This window comes from Channa argus, chromosome 18 (assembly GCF_033026475.1).
Source record: "Channa argus isolate prfri chromosome 18, Channa argus male v1.0, whole genome shotgun sequence".
Classification (NCBI taxonomy): Eukaryota; Metazoa; Chordata; class Actinopteri; order Anabantiformes; family Channidae; genus Channa; species Channa argus.
The window spans coordinates 17,671,134-17,689,039 of record NC_090214.1 but is presented as its reverse complement, the minus strand read 5'-3'; the positions used below and the strand labels follow the sequence as shown (position 1 = coordinate 17,689,039).

The window sequence follows — 17,906 nt, the reverse complement described above, 5'->3', positions numbered from 1 at the left end:
ACAGGCAGCGGATTGCATTGGTAGATTATTAATCAAAGATCATTCTGGACATTCTGGATAAACAGCTTCAGATTAGTCTTTATGATTAGATTAGTTTAAAATAAACTGTTCTAAACAACACTGAACTACATGTTGGACATAAAGTAGCCTATGCGGAGATAATAATAATAATAATAAAAATTAATAAATAAATCCCAGCTGACAGACTAAAGGAGGAAACATCGCAGTGACAAAAGAAGCAACAAAAGAAGCCGCAGATTCATAAACTGCACCAATTGGAATTTTTTTAAATCTTAGAATCGTTTAGGTCACTTTGTGTTAGTCTCAGTTTTATTCAACCGTGGTCGGACTTTGATGTAAAAACAGGAGACATCACTCCATGCTGATCGTCTCTTTTCTGCCTCTCTGTGCTCTACAAAAAGTTAGTTGGTTTTTTAACAGCTAATTTCATAAATCTACACATTGTGATAAAATCATTCAGCATATTCACCGTTCAATGAACTTAAAATCTAAATTGTCTGATAATGATGAGCTCATTTTTTATCTTTTAAAATTATTTGTAACATTTTAAAATGCTATGTACGCGAGCAACCAACGGAAACCTGTCACTTGTTTTCAGGCAGTGAGATCCACATGAAAAACTTAACACAATGTCAGTCCTGGGATGGATAAGAAACATCTTTGAGCCTTGAAGACCCAGACCCTGGGAAGACCCAGACCCATACCGGGTCTTGCACTTAAGCGTGGCAGCAGACATACCCATACTTAGGGTATGAACATGTATGAAACAATAATGTAATCTCATCACAACCCACGTTAAAGAGACAGAGACACAATCTATAGGAAATCATACTGTATCTCCATCACATCTTCTGACAAAGTAAACATAAACACAGGGTTATGCCAGCAGCTGTGTAATAGATCAAATTTAAAACTAGTTTTCACGAGTTTGTTAATGCATCCACAGAGAGAAGGATTCATTACTGTGGACTGGGGATGAGGACAACACTCCAGCACCTGGTCGCTGAAAAGATTAACTGCAGGTTGGATTTAATGAGCCTTTTCCTGAATTAAACACACTGCATTCCTGAGGGAACCCCACCAGTAGGATAGCGTGGCCACTTTTAATGGCTACATCTGTATATGATAAACTCATTAATAAACATAATTTATATTTTTTTATTATTGTGCCCAGTATATTGACAATTACTTAAGTAAGGTATTCAAATAAATGTTATACAGAAAGTATTACTATTATACGTATCACTTATAGAACTATCCGAATATATTATCAGATATAACACTTTAGTTTTGAAAAGGTTGTGAAACCATCTTATTAATACCTTATTACTTAAATGTCTGAAGCTGACAGGTGTCTCCTTCTATTCATTTACAATATTTGTATACATTATAAACCATATATGGTAAAATAAAAGTAAAAATTAAAGGTTATTGAAAACAGTTACTTTGGTGGTTATACTACAGTTACATACTTTTTTAGAATGTGTTTGTGAATTTGAAAAATGTGTTGACCTTTTTGATAAAGCATTATAGCCTGAGGGGGGAAAAAAATCTTTTCTCTCAATCTGTACTGTTCGGTATGAGGATGAACGAAAACTATTTAATTTGTGAACTTAGTTTTCTTTATTTAGATGTAGCCCAACACAAAATGCAGCCTGATCAATGCTTAGGAGTTTTAAAGGAACCATTACTTAAATGGTCAAAGGTTGAGGGAAATGGTGGATTGCAGCAAGTGAAGCATGGGAAGTTGAGCTGGGAGAGAACAAAGACGAGTAAACACGTATTCAAATGAAGAAAGAAAAAAGTTTTGCTGGAGGAGAGTCTGAGGAGGCAGGGAAGAGGGAAAGGCAACTGAGAACAGAAGGAGGAACCAGTTTAGAGGAGAGAAATTAAACAAGAAGAGATAGTCGAAGGAAAAAATATTATGTGACATAAAAGATGGTGTGAAAATAATGAAACACTTAGTGAAAACATTCAATGATAGATATGAAGATATGGGAGCCTTGGTATCTTCATAAAACTTTATCTTTTCCAATGAAGTTCCCAAACTGAAAATAAAGATTTTGTCTGGGTTTTGGGACACTCAACGTGTCTGTCCCCTTTCTGTTTTAAAGAGCTATAGTTGATCTACGAACTCTTAATTTATTGCAAGTGTTGCCCATTTGAGAGGACAAAGGTATATAAGTCGCACAGATGCACACAAGTCGATATCTAATCTCTCCGCTGTTCTTCTGCCTCTGCCAAGCAACAAGGGGGAGATGTCAGGAGAACTAAAGTATGAGAGGTAGAGAATAGAGCAAGGGAGCCCACGTACTGACTCTCAATGTCTCAGTGTCTCAAAACAAAAGCACGTCATAGACAATTATGCAGGTGTGATTAAGATGCAATGTGATCACTTCAGCCAAAGTCAGAGCTGGTTACAGTCCGGAAATTACAAACACGGTACACAAGGCACACACAAGAAGAAATCTGGAAACACTTACACACTTTAGTAAGCTATCCGTTTTAGGTTTTATTCAATCAAATGGTTGTAAATGGATCAAATAACACAGAAAAATCTACAATAATTATTTCTTAAGCATATTTTGGTACAAAATAATGGTCAGTCAAATCTGCATGATAAACTTTACTTTTGATTAAAAACAAAACTGCCCTTTGCACAAAATTACTGCCTGACAAATTTGTGGCATTGTACTGTTCATTTTTTGTACATATTCAGGTGTGATTTCCTGTTCCCAAGCTCTTTAGTTCAGATATCCATGCTGTTTGACAGTGCCTTGAACGAATCCCTAGATCATCTTGTCTCCACCTCCATGCTTCACTGAAGGTTTTAGGCTGGCAGACATCATCTTGTGAGCTCTTCTTCTGACTCATGTTATTAACTCCTCACTCTTAAAGACTTTGTACCATTAATCCAAAGTCCACTGTTTGTGCATCTTGTGCAACCTTTTCTTCTGATTTGCCAACTTTAGTAGGGTTTTTTCTGGAAAACTCTGCCCATGAGGGCAGTTGACTCGAGTCTCCTATGCACGGTATCTGTGCACACTGGTTTCTTTCTCATTTTATTCAACATGGCAGCCAATTCAGGAGCATTGAGCAACTTTTTTGTGTTTGTAATATGCATGGTTATATGGAAGTAACCTTTGTGTCTTTTTTGTGCTCTTGTGGAAAATTCTCTTTAATATGAAGTTCAATACCTGAAGTTAAATACTAAATTCCACATTGTGCGTTCAACAAATTCTTATTTTATCTTGAGGCATCTGCACTTGGGCCTCCAACAGTTTCTTCTGACCTGATTGGATCCAGTTGCACCATGTCTCTGGAGACTAAAGTATAAACCCTTCAAAGAAAGGTGTATAATGTTCTTGCTTTATCTCATAGAGAATTACTTAGTATCAGAAAGCTGTTTTTGTTTGGACATTTTTAGTTCTAATTTACACTGAAAATGACAGGGCACTCCAACTGTGGAGGAAGAGCCAAATATAAACTGATATTATTGGTTTACAGAACATGAACTTATTTGAAGATGTTTTAACTCCCAGCTGGTTGGGAGATACATGATCTATTTAAGAGCACCAACACTTGAACAGGAAAAAGTGATCAGTAGACTGCCAGGAAGCTATTGCTGAAAGTAAAGTTTAACCTGCAAATTTGATGTGACCATTATTCAAATGTGCTTATGCACTGAGATCTGTTTACAACCATTTGATTGAACAAAACAAACAAAAGATAATAGAAATACAAAAATGTGTAGGTGTCTAAACCGTTTCTTGCCAGTGTATGTAAACCCAGTTTTTGTATTCTTTAAATGAACCCATGTTTTGAATGTTGAAGAACATCTAAACCATCTATAGCAGGGATATTTAAGTTTGAACCTCAGTGTCACTGTTCTACTTGCGATCCCTGCCCAGTCCACTGCTGGTTAAATACATTAGGTTTGTCAATCAGCAGTTAGAAGACAAGCTGGACAGGGCCACTTGAGGAACAGGGTCTATGTCTGACTTAGCTCATTTTATTTTTCAAATTTTGTTTATCTTGCAGCTGTATGATCAAGAACAGCTTTTTGGTGGCAATATTCACTCCTGGGACTGGAAGTAATAAGCAGTCAGACTCAAGGGTTTGTTCCAATAAGCAAGTTTAATGAGTTATTTGGATAACTCTTCTCACTGAAACCTTGAAAAGAAAACGTTTTACATGAGTACATGTTCTGATTACTGTACATGCAATCATTTGCATAAATTATTAAGTGTGAATTAGAGTCCATCTCAGTCAGATTCAAACAGAATCTAGATATATCTAAATATAGTGTAGCATTATAAATCTGGACAACAGGACACACAGACAGACCTGAGGAGGAGCTGGATATAAAAAAGGAACAATTTAAGTAAGAGAAGCAACAAAAAGATAAAAACTGCTTCACTGTTCTTAACGTAGCATTAGAGATCAGTGGTGTGAAGCTGTCATTTTATCCCTCTATCTTTCCTCTGTGTGTCCGCCGCCATTCAGTCCCAGAATGTCTGACCTAGAATGTTCATCACATAGCACTGATAATGTCAGATGAATCTTTGATAATCCTGATCACATGGCGTAAGCAGGAGAATTCAAAGGGAGCGTAATAGTCTACTCTCTTGCTTCTTCTGTCTTATCACTGCAGGTACAGACTGACATCAGGGTTGGTATTGGAACCCAGGATAAGATTAGGATCCATCAAATATTGGTTTGGATGGATAAACAGGTTTATATGTTGAGTGAAAAGTTTGCTAAAACACAAGAATCCGTGCTGTTATACTGTTTAGAAATGTTGATTCTTAGCTTTGCTCAGCTGTTTTGCTTTCTTCAACCCAATCTCCATCAAAATGTCCAATGTCTTTGTTAATCCATGAAACATCAGTCAAACCCATAGTAACACTAAAGGTGAGTTAGCCAGTTAGCTGCTAGCATCCTGTTTATTTCCGGTTCATGTCAGGAGTGTGAAGTTACCAGACTTTTGCCAGCATTTAAAGAGTGATATAAGTTTATTCTGTGTTACAGTGTGTTATACACATTTATTAGCTGTTCTCATATCTCTGCAGTTATTTTGGGGTTGTGAGAATTATGTTCAGTTTGCACATTACTTGAGGCTTTTAATTTTGAGTTCTGTTTCCCGTGAGAGCATCATGGGACCAACACCTGATGTCCTGTTTAGGTACAGCTCCTGTGTCTGACCAGAGGTTCCTTCAAAGTAGAACGACACAATATCCAGGAGTCATGTCCAGTGATAAGGCATCTGGAGAGAATGGCCATGGACCATTTGACCAGCTCGACACAGAGGCACCATCCACAGTGTCAACTCTCAGCGCACCTGGTCCAGCAAGAGCAACACAGATTGGCTGATGACATACAGCCTACCAGCTCTGATACTGTCCAGTGTGTAAACTAATTCTTAGTGTTCAGGACATAGTTGTAAAGGTTAGAATACACGTGAATGGACTGACTCTTGTGACAGCTTGTGCTATGAAAAATATTCATCAAGTCATTTAGAGTCGACACACTAAAATATTTAGTTACACATTGTAGATGCCCATTTGCTTCAAGAACGCTACAACTTCAACTTTAACTTTAAAACACAGGAATTTAGTTCTGAGATTCTGTTTTGTGTGCTCATCTGCTGCTAATGTGAATCATGTCAAAGTTGTCAGCTGTTATAAATATTTTCTGTTTACATAAGTTTAAAAAAATAATCATATTAAGGTACAAAACCATTCTTGTGATGTTTCAAACTTTAAAAAGCCACTTCGGCCTTCAGCCACTCTTTCTGTTAGTTTAATATCAGTGGTATGTACAGCCAGAAGTAGAAACGTTTTAGCTTGAAATAATCTACAACAAATATGACAAATACATTATCAAATTATTATTAATACATTTACACAACAATTTGTTTCATTCTGAAATTGTATTTATTTATTTAATTTATTATTGTCAGCAAATCAAATTAACAGTTACAATACAATTATCCCAGAGTTGTATCTGTTTTACCAGTGCACAGAATCTGATGATGCCTCATGATGCTATTGAGGGAAAGAAAGCGATAGACTGTTACAAAACAACTCACAGGAAAGTAGTTGTCAGCAATAAGTTCTAACATTTGGGAATGAAGACAATTTCATTTTTTTTTAAAACATATAAGGTATAACATTTCCCAATGTGATTATTAGTAATTTTATACATGTCTGCTGATACACTGGAGGTTCTTTTAATTTTAACTACTAATTTTGGTCCCTATCAGAGAATCCTGGAGAAGAACGTCAGGCCTTCAGTCTGTGTATTAAAGCAGAAAGAGAATGATCTGAAGCATAAAAGTGAAGCTTGGAAAGCCTCAAAAGGAAAATCTATACCTAACCTAACTATTAAGTTCATGGTGAGAGGTGATGTGTTTTTTACATTGGTGATGTGGTAACTGCTTTGATTCACAAAAACCTGTATTTAGTGTTGCCTTTGCTTTATGTTAGATTTAGTTTGAAGATTAGTAGTTTAGCTTGATACACAAAAAGAACGAGGGGGTTTAATAGTTTTTCACAGCACTGTAGTAGTACACAGGACAGTATGTTGTACCAAACCAGAAGACAATTTCGCTGCTCCTTTATTGCGAGGGACAAAGTGATGATTCTCATTTCTACCTCAATTTAGAAACAAAAATGAGGCCAACTGACAATGAAACAATCTAACCGCCAGATAAACAATAAAACCAAGTATTATCTGCACAAAATCTATTCAGATGTAATCTAGCTGTAAATCTTCTTTGCTTGTAATGTAAGTGTTTCTTGGTTGGAGAGTGTCCAAGTGAAACATTTGTGTATGTCAGTGTCATATGTTCCCTTTATATTCATCTCATAAACTCTGAAGCTTAGTTTACACACTGGACAGTGTCAGAGCTGGTAAGCTGGTGGTTGTCAGGCAATATGTGTTGCTCTTGCTGGACCAGGTGTGCTGACAGGTAACAGTGTGGATGGTGCCTCCGTGTAGAGCTGGTCAAAGGATCTCTTCTCCAAGTGCTCTCTGTCTGTACATGTCTCCTGGATGTTGTTGTTTTGTAATTTAAAGGGACTTCTGGTCAGACAAACTATGCAACAGGAGTTTCCAAGCAGGACTTCAAGTGATGACTTTATGACTTAGTGCAACTAAATACAGCATGAACAGACGTTCCCCACTATCCATGTTACATATGAATAATGAATTGCACTTCATGTACAGACCTATCAGCCTGCACCCACATCACATGACTGTAGTTTCTGCCAGTAAAGACCAAAGAAAATGGCTGACATTCCTTAAATTTTCTGTGGAACCACAATATTTTACTCAGCATTAAAATGTGTTTTGTTAACATTTAAAAAAAAAATAAAGATTTTCTTCAACATTTTGCACATTAAAATTCAGAAAGTCTTTTTGATAATTCAGTGATAAGGTGGTCATCAGTTTAATACTCCGACCTTTGTTTAAGAGAAATGAATTCTCTCAGGTGTAGCTTAAGACAGCACCATGGACTTATAAGCAGTGCTATGGGTAATGTTTGTTTCCCGCTTTCAGCTGTTCGCTGTGGCTTGGCTACATTTCGTACCTATAAACCAACTAAACACAGCTGTCAGGTGTACAGACTTAACAGCTGCAAAATTATGATTGTGATTCAGTCGTGACAACTGGTCAGATCTAGTCGGTCCCTGGTCAGTGCCAATCTGGCTCAGTCGGTAGAGAGAATGGTTTAATCTGTTCTGTTCTGAATACCAATTCTAGTCTTTAGTCTTAAGATCCAGTCTCTGCTAATTGTTCTAACAAAGATTTTTTGAAACATGGTCCATATTTACAACTGTAAATCACCAATGACATCGCAACTGTGGCAGACCTACAGTATCTACAGCTCTACCTGAACACAGCATTTTATATAGTTATTTCAACTTTATGGGCCTAAAATAGACTGGAGGCCTGTACCCTGCCTCTTTCTTTTTTGGCATAACTGGAAGGTTTAGAATTGCCAGCCCTGTCAGATTATCCATAATTCAAGCCATGGAGGAAGCTGACCAAAAACCATATACAGTACCTGTGCAAAGATGGATTCATCATTCTAGAAGACTCTTCCTGTCTTGTTAGAGATCTAGTTGGATGGATTGGTTTCTTCGCATCTGTATTATTCTCTGATGGCAGTATTTTAAAGAGTCCACTGGTGCGGTACCCTAGTTTTGATGATTATTCCAGCTTTCCTTGTGCTCCTCTGGTTGTAAAAGGTCTGCATGAATGGCAGTTCAGGCCTAGTGATGTGTTGGGCTGCTTTGATGACTCTCTGCAGGGCATTATGGGCCTGTATGGAGCTGCTTTTATTTTACTTAAATGTAGATAGGGTTGTGTTGTCTGTGTCCTTTTCAAACGCAATACCCGTTGTCTTGCATCGAAATGCAGATTGTTGTCCTGAAACCATGATATCTGGTACCTGCTCTCTATAGGCCCACTCTTCATTCCCAGTTATCAGACTGATAATGTCAGTACAAAATGTTATGATGGTTTTTTGCTACACATAATTATTTTATTTTTGTTTTATAATGATCTTGCTTGGTTGCTACAATGAGCATAGGATGTATAAAACGTCTATTCTAATATAAATTAGATCCTAACTATTACTTTAAGTACCTGTTATCATGAATTAAGGACCCAGAAAACAATACAGGCAGCGAATAAATGGAATGTAAATTGGGAAATAATGTACTAATGAGTGGAGAAGTGGGCTGGTTATTAGGAGGAGTGGATTCACACAGCAGGGGAACGGGAGGGACTTGGGCACGTATGGTGGATCCAGGGGAGAGAGATGGAGTGAGAACACTGGATAGGATGCAGAGGATAAATGACAGGAATGAACAGACTTACAGAGGGAGCGGTGATGGACAGTTCTCTGCAACGTGGGAAAGAAGGCAGGACAGGGAAAGAACTATAGGCGGCTGTGAAAACAGGAATAAGACAAAAACAAGGAGCAACACCAGGTAATAAACAAAGCAAATAACAAGGAAGTGATCTATGCAAACAAGTGTCAGGAAAAACAAAGTAAGAACTAAAAATGTCTGAAAGGAGATAGTCCATGTAATAAAAATAAACTAAACAGTTGCGCAAAATCCTCTTCTTAACAAGTGATCCATCTAGGTGTGTAACAGTCACTTACTGTAAGGACGACAGATTCTGAGGCGGCGATCCAACCAACTGTAGTTGGGAGCTGGGCGACAGAGCAGGCAATCCAAAAAGCAAACTCAGGAAAAGAGATCAGGCGAAGGCAACAGAGGAGGGCAGGAGAAAACAGACAAACTATTCAGGAGAGAAACACAGAATGATCAGGAGACGAACCAGACTAGCAATACAGCTCGAGGGAAACAGAAAGACGTTCTGATGCACAGGGCAAGAGGCAAGAGGCGAAACCAGTGAGGCTGATGGGAAGAGCAGAGGAAAGAGAGGTAAGTGCAGTCACCAGGGCACCACAGAATAAAGCCACGACCGTGATGCCTGTATTATTTTCTGTATTATTGGTCCACGTATGTTTTGTTCTATAGCACATTCAAAAAAACACCCTAAAGCTTTAAAAACTCACAATATATGTAAATTGTAAAATTGTACTATATGCACTGCTGAACCCTTTTATAATATTATGTAAATTATTTTAGGTTATTTATTTACCACTTGACTCTTGCCCTCTTTGTTTTTTGCACATTTCTGAAATAAAAATGGTCAGAACAGTAATTAATAATTCTTCTTTAACAGCAGTGGGTCAGACATATATGTAATCATCTATTATAACAGCAAAGATTGAAAAATTAGAAAGATCTACAGTAACCAATGTGGGTGCAGGAGGCAAAAAAAAGTGTTATTTTACAATTTTATAGTCTATATTATAAGACTTAATGCTTGGAATAACCAAGCTTTACATTTACATTTTGATTTGACCTTACAATGTGAGGGCTCAGGGTTTAACCTGCTGGCTATCTGGGGCCTTACTATACCTTATATTTCCTCTATAAAAGTTATTATTGTTAGGAGAATGTGCATTAGGGCCACTGCTTTGATGTGATCACAAAGCCATCTTGTAAGAGCAGAAAGAAAAGCTGAGAAAGGAGCCAGAATAGATAAGAGCAATTAGTGTGAGCAGTAGAAGACAGGGTGTATGATTCATCAATTACCACTTGCCAAGTGATGCACTTTAATTTGCATTTAAATCTGTTGAATCCTGTTCTTTTAAGGATTATTTGTAAGGTCTTATTTGTCTTTCTGCTGCCTGTTTTTCTGTCACTCTTTAGCTCATATTACAGATTACAAATTCGTTAGGAAACATGTGACTACATCTTTGTCTGAAATCACCCCCTACTTACTCATTCCCTACTCCCTACATAATGTACACCAAGTAGTCCACTTAGTACTAATCAGTCAATTGTCATTTCGGACACTTAACTAACACACTGCGTCATCACTAACAGCTGTTTGAGCCATCCAACAGTAATTTTCTCATTTCTAAAAATGGGGAGCTAGCATTGTGGGATTGTTAGCAGAAAGTAGGGTGCACGCCTTGGATACTACTTGTAGTGTTGCATTGTGGGATACTATAGGTGCATTATATAGTGAACATTCTGACACTACTAAAAAATGTGAATACATTATATAGTGGGTAATGAATGATTTTGGACAAAGCCTACTGTAAATGTCATTTGGTCTGTAATTTGTAGGCTGAAATTAGTTATAGTAATTGGGAATAAGGTTATAAAGACATTACTAAACTATAACTAAATAGTTTTAATGAATCCATAAACACATAGAGGTGAACACATAGGGAGAATTGTTTTGAGCATACACATTTTTTCATTGAGTTTCAGTTAGAATGTGATTAGTATTTCACAATGGTCAATTGAACTTCACACTCCCACTTGAGTTCTAATATCCCCTGTACAAAGAACCTGCAATTAGTAAGCAGCATCATTGATTAGAGCTTTAATCATAAACATCTTTGCCGCTGGTTGTTGTTTAATTGCCAAGAATGCAGCATTGCATTTGTGCCTCTGGTGTGATGCAGTGATTGATCACGAAAAATGAGGTTGCTTGTGACTCAGGGCATTGCACATTTACTCTCAAATAGGAGTATAATGAGAGAGAGAAGGAGAGTGTGGAGGAGCCGAATAATGAGAAGAAAGAAAGAGAAGGAGGGAGAGTGTATAAGAGGAAAGGACGTCAGTATCAGTATGATGACGGCAGGAAATGCAGAAGCATACAGAAATGACTAAACTTGTACAGCATGTACATAACACTGTATATCTAATCTATATATCTATCTCTGATGTGTGATTGTTAGTGTTTAATAATGGAGGCAATATCTTCTTACAAAGAGAACATAAATATCTGAAGGAGTACATATTCTGAAATACAGATTGATCCATCATGAAGCATTTGCACAATAAAGACACTCAGAGGAAGATTAATACAGTGGCACTGGCTTTCTCTAATTTGTTCCTCTGTAATTAACAGCGTGGTTTTGAATGAGTCACACGGTCAGGAAACTTAATCAGCGTGTAATTAGAGTCAGAATCAAAGTTCCATTCATTTTTCAAATACAGCAGGTCCAAATAATCTGCTGCTCCTGACACTGCACTGCTTAGTAAAGTACAGGACTGACAGAGTAGTGTAGGACAACGTATCATTTGGACTGCAAATAGAAAAGATAAAACCAGCTTCACACCACTAATATATGTGTTAAGGAGTGTTGATTTTAGGATTAAAGCTGAGTTCAGCTGTCATTTGGTGAGGGAAGGGTAGGGTGTACCCTGACTGCTGAGAGATCACCAGTCAGTCTTTTCTGCAAGATATTATGAAATATAATCTCTCCTTTGTAAACACTAACATGAGTCTATAGATGCTTGGTATTCTTAAAGCCAGAAAAAGTACATTTTGGCAGTTTAGACACTGTGTCAAAGCCTATAGAAATGTGAAAGACATCCTTTCTTGTCCTCGTGTGATGCACAGGGTTTGAGCTTTTCTGGTTATAAGAATGATCAAAAACCTTTAAACATGAATATCTGCACACTGCTGGCACTTCTTAGCTATGTCACAGGAGGTCTCTGCAGTACCTTTTTACATGAAGGTAAACTATGGAGCCCCATTAAAAAACAATAATTTTAGGTTATCAAAGACATTTAAAAATCTTTTATTTCTTTTTTTAAATGTTATGTAAATAGGGTACTTACCACAAATAAACACTTTTTCACAACAGATGAATGGAATGGGATTTTTGTCTCTCCATTAGCCCTATATTTTATTTTTCATTTTGAAGTTTTTGCAACATTTAAAAATCAATCTTGGGAGTTTGTTATACTACCTAGACCCTGATGCTAAAAATGAGTAGGTTGGCTAGTGCACGATACTTGTGTTTGTTATTCAACTTTTTTATTACAGTACAGCAGTGAAGACAGACTAAATAACTCTGTATCTCTGTATAAAGCAATGCAGAATAACTGATCTTCTCATAAAGTCTGGTCACAAATTGAAAATTATCACTTTGATGAAGGAGGAATTACTGCACAACTGTTGGATTAGGGTTGGATTCGATTTTTATTAGTTTCAGCTGGATGTGTCTTAGAAACAACTAAATGTACATTAATTCATTTTTATCTACAAAACCATATTCAAAATATAGATGCAGTAATTTTAATAAAATGTTAAATCTAAACAGTAGTAATCTCCCTGGCATGAATCCCTGGGTAAAGTTTAGGAAGGATGAATGTTGAAATCAGTCACCATCACTCACTGATCTTTGTCTTCCTGCAGTATACTGCAGCCACATCTTAAATATTTCTCTTTTGCATGTTTGCTCATTTCACTGGAATTCGAGAAATTACCCATCTTGTTCTTTTACTGGTAGAGCTTCAATGTACATAACCTACTACAGTACAGAGCATTGAAGCCTGCTTGAGTAGTACGGTTGACTTCTAAGGTTGACCGTCTGAATTGTCTTTTTCCTCTCTGCCTGTAGCCAGGGACACTGGGCAAATTTTTTATGCTAATTGCTAATGTTAGCAGCTAATTGCAAGTGCTAACTACTAACTTGGTAGTCACTGATGTTGCTGATCACTAAGGGTAACTGCTAATGCTAACTGCTAAATGCTAATGTTTATTAACAACTATAGTGCATTGACATATCGAACAATAATCCAAATACATCTTTACAATTTCAGCTGCACCTGTAAGCTTATTTTCAATAACCTTTCAAATTTTTATCCTTCTTCCTCTTTTCTTTACTCCTCTTTCTGTCTGACCATCTACAAAGTTGCAAAAATGCCTGGATATGTTTTGCTTTAGGGTTTTTGCATCTTTGTGTACACCTTCTGGAAAAGGGAAGAACTGGTTGAGGCAGACGCCATTTAATTTACGGACATAATACATCATAGTTGACCGGCACACACATTGGAAAAAAATAGTTTGTGCATTTACTTTTTTTTTGTCCTTTTGGCTTATCCCGTGTGTTCAGAGTTGCCAGAGCGGATCATTGTCCACATGTTGATTTGGCACAGTTTGTTTTTACTCCAGATGCCCTTCTTGAAGCAACTCTCCCCAATTTCTACAGGGCTTGGACCAGCACTGCATAGCTAGGAATGGGAATGGGCTGTTAAGGGTTCAGTGTCTTGCACAGAGACACTTATAGCCGGGACCGGGGATTGGACCCTGTGGTCCGTGGATGACTGCCTTACCAACAGAGCTAACAATATGCTTAAGGCCAAACAAGTCTTTTGTAGAATTAAATGTATATTTGATCTATTTTAAATTAAAAAATGTTCACATTTTAAAATATGGTGTATGGGAACACTGAGGTGAAGATTACTTGGGATCTAGGCAGGTGGTCTTGAGTGGACCTAATAAATGAGGCAGTTCAGGTAGGCAGGTGGTTATGAGTGGACCACTCTGCAGGCAAGAGTCAGAGCTTTGAACCTAATGCAGTCACCTACAGGAAGCCAGTGCAGAGATCTAAGAGTGGTGTGACCTATGTCCTCATTGGCTGATCAAAAATGTGCTGCTGCATTTTGGATCATCTAGAGGGGTTTGATTCTGCATAACAGTAGCCTTGTCAACAGGGAATTGCAGTAGCCGCGACGAGATTATTTGGCTTTAACTTTAACCCAGGAGCGCCACAGTTTGATCATTTCAAAACATTAAATACCCAGAGAAAAAATGTTCCTTATAAACTACTAATAAATATGTGTGTGTGTAACATTTGAGTATGATATTTTTTTAAGAGCACCACGTCTCATGTTAGAGCCAGACCGTGGATTCGTTTGGGAAAGTCCTGTGTCTTGTAGCATCCGACCACCTTACCCGCTTCCTATGAGGATGTGTGGCTTTATATAATAAAATCATTGCTTTAGGCATTAAATATTGATAGCTGGGGGTTTCTATTGTACTTGGCTGACAGCCATGTTTGTCTCATACTGACACAAATGGATACCTGTAATGAAGTAATGCTGAAGGACTGGAAAAATAGCCTTTTTTGATGCTTGGGAATGTGAACAGGCTGAGACAACTGGCTGTCACTGCAGCCACTAAAATGTTTAAACCATTTCTTTTTTTATTTTAAAAGTGACAGTGATACAAATAGATTCTTTTCTATTCTTTCATATTTGTGTGTCTGCCTTGTGTGCACTCGGAGTGTGTCAAATCGAAGTAAAACTAAGATACCAAGCTGCGCTTACAGTAAACTAAGCTCCAGCATTGTAAATCAGTGTAAAACAAAAAGTCCAAAAGAAATGGATTATTGATTCTTCTTTCTTCTTTAGGGTTTATTGTAATGCAAACAGCTGGAACAAACAGCTTGTAATCTCTCTCAAAATCTGTTTCTCATCCCTGAGGATTTAGCTCATCCTGACAGCATGAAAAAGAAGTGTTGCTGTGGTGGCAGGGTGTGTTCTCTCTGCAGTGGTTCTTGTTAGTGTTGATTGATTAGATTTATAAATACAGTTTGAAATTGTGTCCCTTTTTTGCAATCAAATTGCTCTGCTACAAATGATTACAAACTGAGCCATTAAAGTTGAACATTTACATGGAAAATGTGAGATGTGTCCTCAGCTGCAATGAGGTTTGAGGACAGCAAACAGGTTTGGTTCAATTGACAGACCAGAGTAATATGGGAATAAAACAAAAAGACAGGAAGTGACATTTGGGGACTTGTAAAATACTAAACACTACATCAAGTCTAAATGTCAGACAAAGTAATTTACGAGACCAGCAACTCTGCTTTTTGTAAAGAGAGTGAAAAAACTGTCCTCACCAACTAATTCATTTCACGGTTTTAGTGACAGATAAACTTGATAAAGTCAGTGTAATGCACTAAGTTCCAAACTAACTAACGTACATTTCTTTACCCTGGTTATTTCTTTACCGTGGGGTAAAAATACAGTATTTGTTAGTATAGTTTCTGCACTGTGACTTTCACTCTGCAATCTGACTTTTTTTTTCATTATTTATGTGTTTAAACTACAGTCTATTTTGCAATTTGCAATAAAGTGGAAATGCAGAGAGTACGTGGAAATAATAAAGCTGAACTTCCATTTCAAGATGAAAGTTTTTTAAGTGATCTGGTGAAATTGTACTTAAGAATCACAAACAAGGATATTGTTTCTTATTCAGCCAATAAACGCAGTGTTGTAATTAGTATTAGGACTTTAAAGAGATCAGATTGTTTCAAAAAATGGATTTGCACAAGAAAAAAAAGTTCTCCACTTTTTGTGACCCTAATATCTTGTTGTTGAGTCACATTTTATACCCTAAACTTTCTGTGCCATTTCCCCAGGTTTTTAGAAATATACACAGTGTTACACACAGAGGTAGCATGAAGTAGCAAATCACGCTTGACAGACCTTGACAGACCTTTAGTGGGCATCTCAATCTTGACATGAAAAACATCTTTCCTTCTGATTAAAGTGGGTGATGATTGTAAATGAGATCCTTGGTTTTTAAATACATCAGCCCATCATTTAATTGGATATTATAAGTATGACCAGCCCCAGTACTGAAAGTCTCGGCTAAAGGTTTCTGAAGTTTTGATGTTGTCCCTAAATGTTCTTAAATTTCTCTGCTGTCCTTACATGTGCAGTTTTGTTTGTGTGTGTTGTGTGTGTGTTTGTTTGTGTGTGTGTTTTTTTAAATATCTGCCTTCCTGAGGCATTTCAAATTTTACAAAACCTGTTTAGTTCCATGTCCTTTTCTCTGTCTTCATTCCAAATCAGTCAAAATTCTGAAGAGTATACTTTTTCAAAACAATATTGTGAAAGCAGTGAAAATATCTGATAGGCTGTATTTTTCCCTACTTTCCCTATTTGTCCCTACTGACACAGACCTTGCAGGTTTGTGGGAATATTATTGTTTAAAAAAAATGTTTTGAGGAATACAATAATTAAAGTTTTTTTCAAGAATAATGGAAAAACATTAGGCTGATATAAGATGTTAGAAATATGTCATCATTGAAGGCCTTAAAGGCTTTTAGGGGCCACCATTGGGTAGTGGTGTGTACACTTTTTCAGTTTGACTCATTATTAACACCAGTGTTTTTGAGCCAAACAAGAAACTTGTACAAATCAAGGCCATAGGAAAAGTGAAAGTGAGATGGTGTTTCATCCTCATTCAGCTCGGACGAGGGTCCCTAATACAGCTCAGAGGGTTGAGCTTGAGGTTAAAGCTACCACACATAAGCTCATTGTATGAGACAGGTTCCCTTCAAGGTTCTGTTTAGTATGGGCAATATGATAGTTCCTCAGCACTTCCACACTTAGCCATTTCATAAAATGTGAAATTCCATTGAAAAAATATTTTCAGTTACATATTAAACAGTTCTGGTCTTGAACCTGTCAGTGGGTGGGGAATACTTTAATCTTTGCCTAATTGTTTCAGATCACTGCACAACTTTTAATAAGAAGCCTACAACCTAATTATCGTGCTCTGATTCATTAAACATATTATACACCTCCACTGCTTCCTGTAACATTACCTCTCTCTGACCTTTAACCTATAAACCTGTGCATGTTACAGTCTCTGCCTGGTCCACCCTCACCTCCTTGCTCAGTCCCCACCACCACACCTCTTTTTTCCCTCCCTCCCCCGCAGGTCGGTGACCAGATCTTGGAGGTGAACGGCCGCAGCTTCCTGAGCATCCCGCACGATGAAGCTGTAAGGGTCCTGAAGTCCTCACGCCACCTGATGATGACAGTGAAAGACGTTGGCCGCCTGCCACATGCCAGGACAGTGGTGGGTGAGACAAAGTGGATCGCCAGCTCACAGATTGCTGAGAGCTCTGCCAACAGCAGCATGGCAAGGTAAGGTTTGATTGGGCCAAAAAATTCTCGACCAAACCCATTAGAAAACTAAATAAATTCTTACTTTTTCATCAAGTGGAAAATCCAACTTCATTCAAATTAGGCATAAATTATAATCATACAAATGAGCCTATAATTGAAGGTGTATTTACAAAAATAGACTTTTAAAACACTAAATATCCTCAAGGAACAAAATAATAAGTTAACAAAGTCAAATACAACACAGAATGGCAATAAAACAAAACTGAAAATGGACGAAGAAAAGTTATTCAGATCATACCTAACTCTATCTAAATCATAGTAAATTACAGAAATAGTTTTAAGAACAAATGCTAATTTTCTGTCTTGCCAAGTTTTAGATGACTAGATTGATGCAAGTCTCATGTCTGTACTCATGAATATGAAGATGGAGCCAGGAGAATGAAACAGCTAGTATCCAGCTACAAATGTCCACTCACTACTTTCTCAGTCTCAACTTCTTTTATCTGTTACTTTCCAGCTGCTTACCAGTTGCCTTCAGACTTTCCCTGCTTCCCTCAC

The 17,906-nt window shown here is 37.4% G+C and overlaps 1 protein-coding gene across 4 annotated transcripts in view; it reads left to right on the top strand.

Annotated features, from left to right (window-relative positions):
• Positions 1–17,906, top strand: part of whrna (whirlin a) — a 125,429-nt gene that overhangs the window by 74,387 nt on the left and 33,136 nt on the right. For all 4 annotated transcript variants that reach the window (XM_067483761.1, XM_067483762.1, XM_067483764.1 and 1 more), the window contains exon 4: positions 17,158–17,366. In XM_067483761.1, the coding sequence (XP_067339862.1) occupies positions 17,158–17,366 (209 nt within the window). The remainder of the gene's footprint in view (positions 1–17,157; positions 17,367–17,906) is intronic.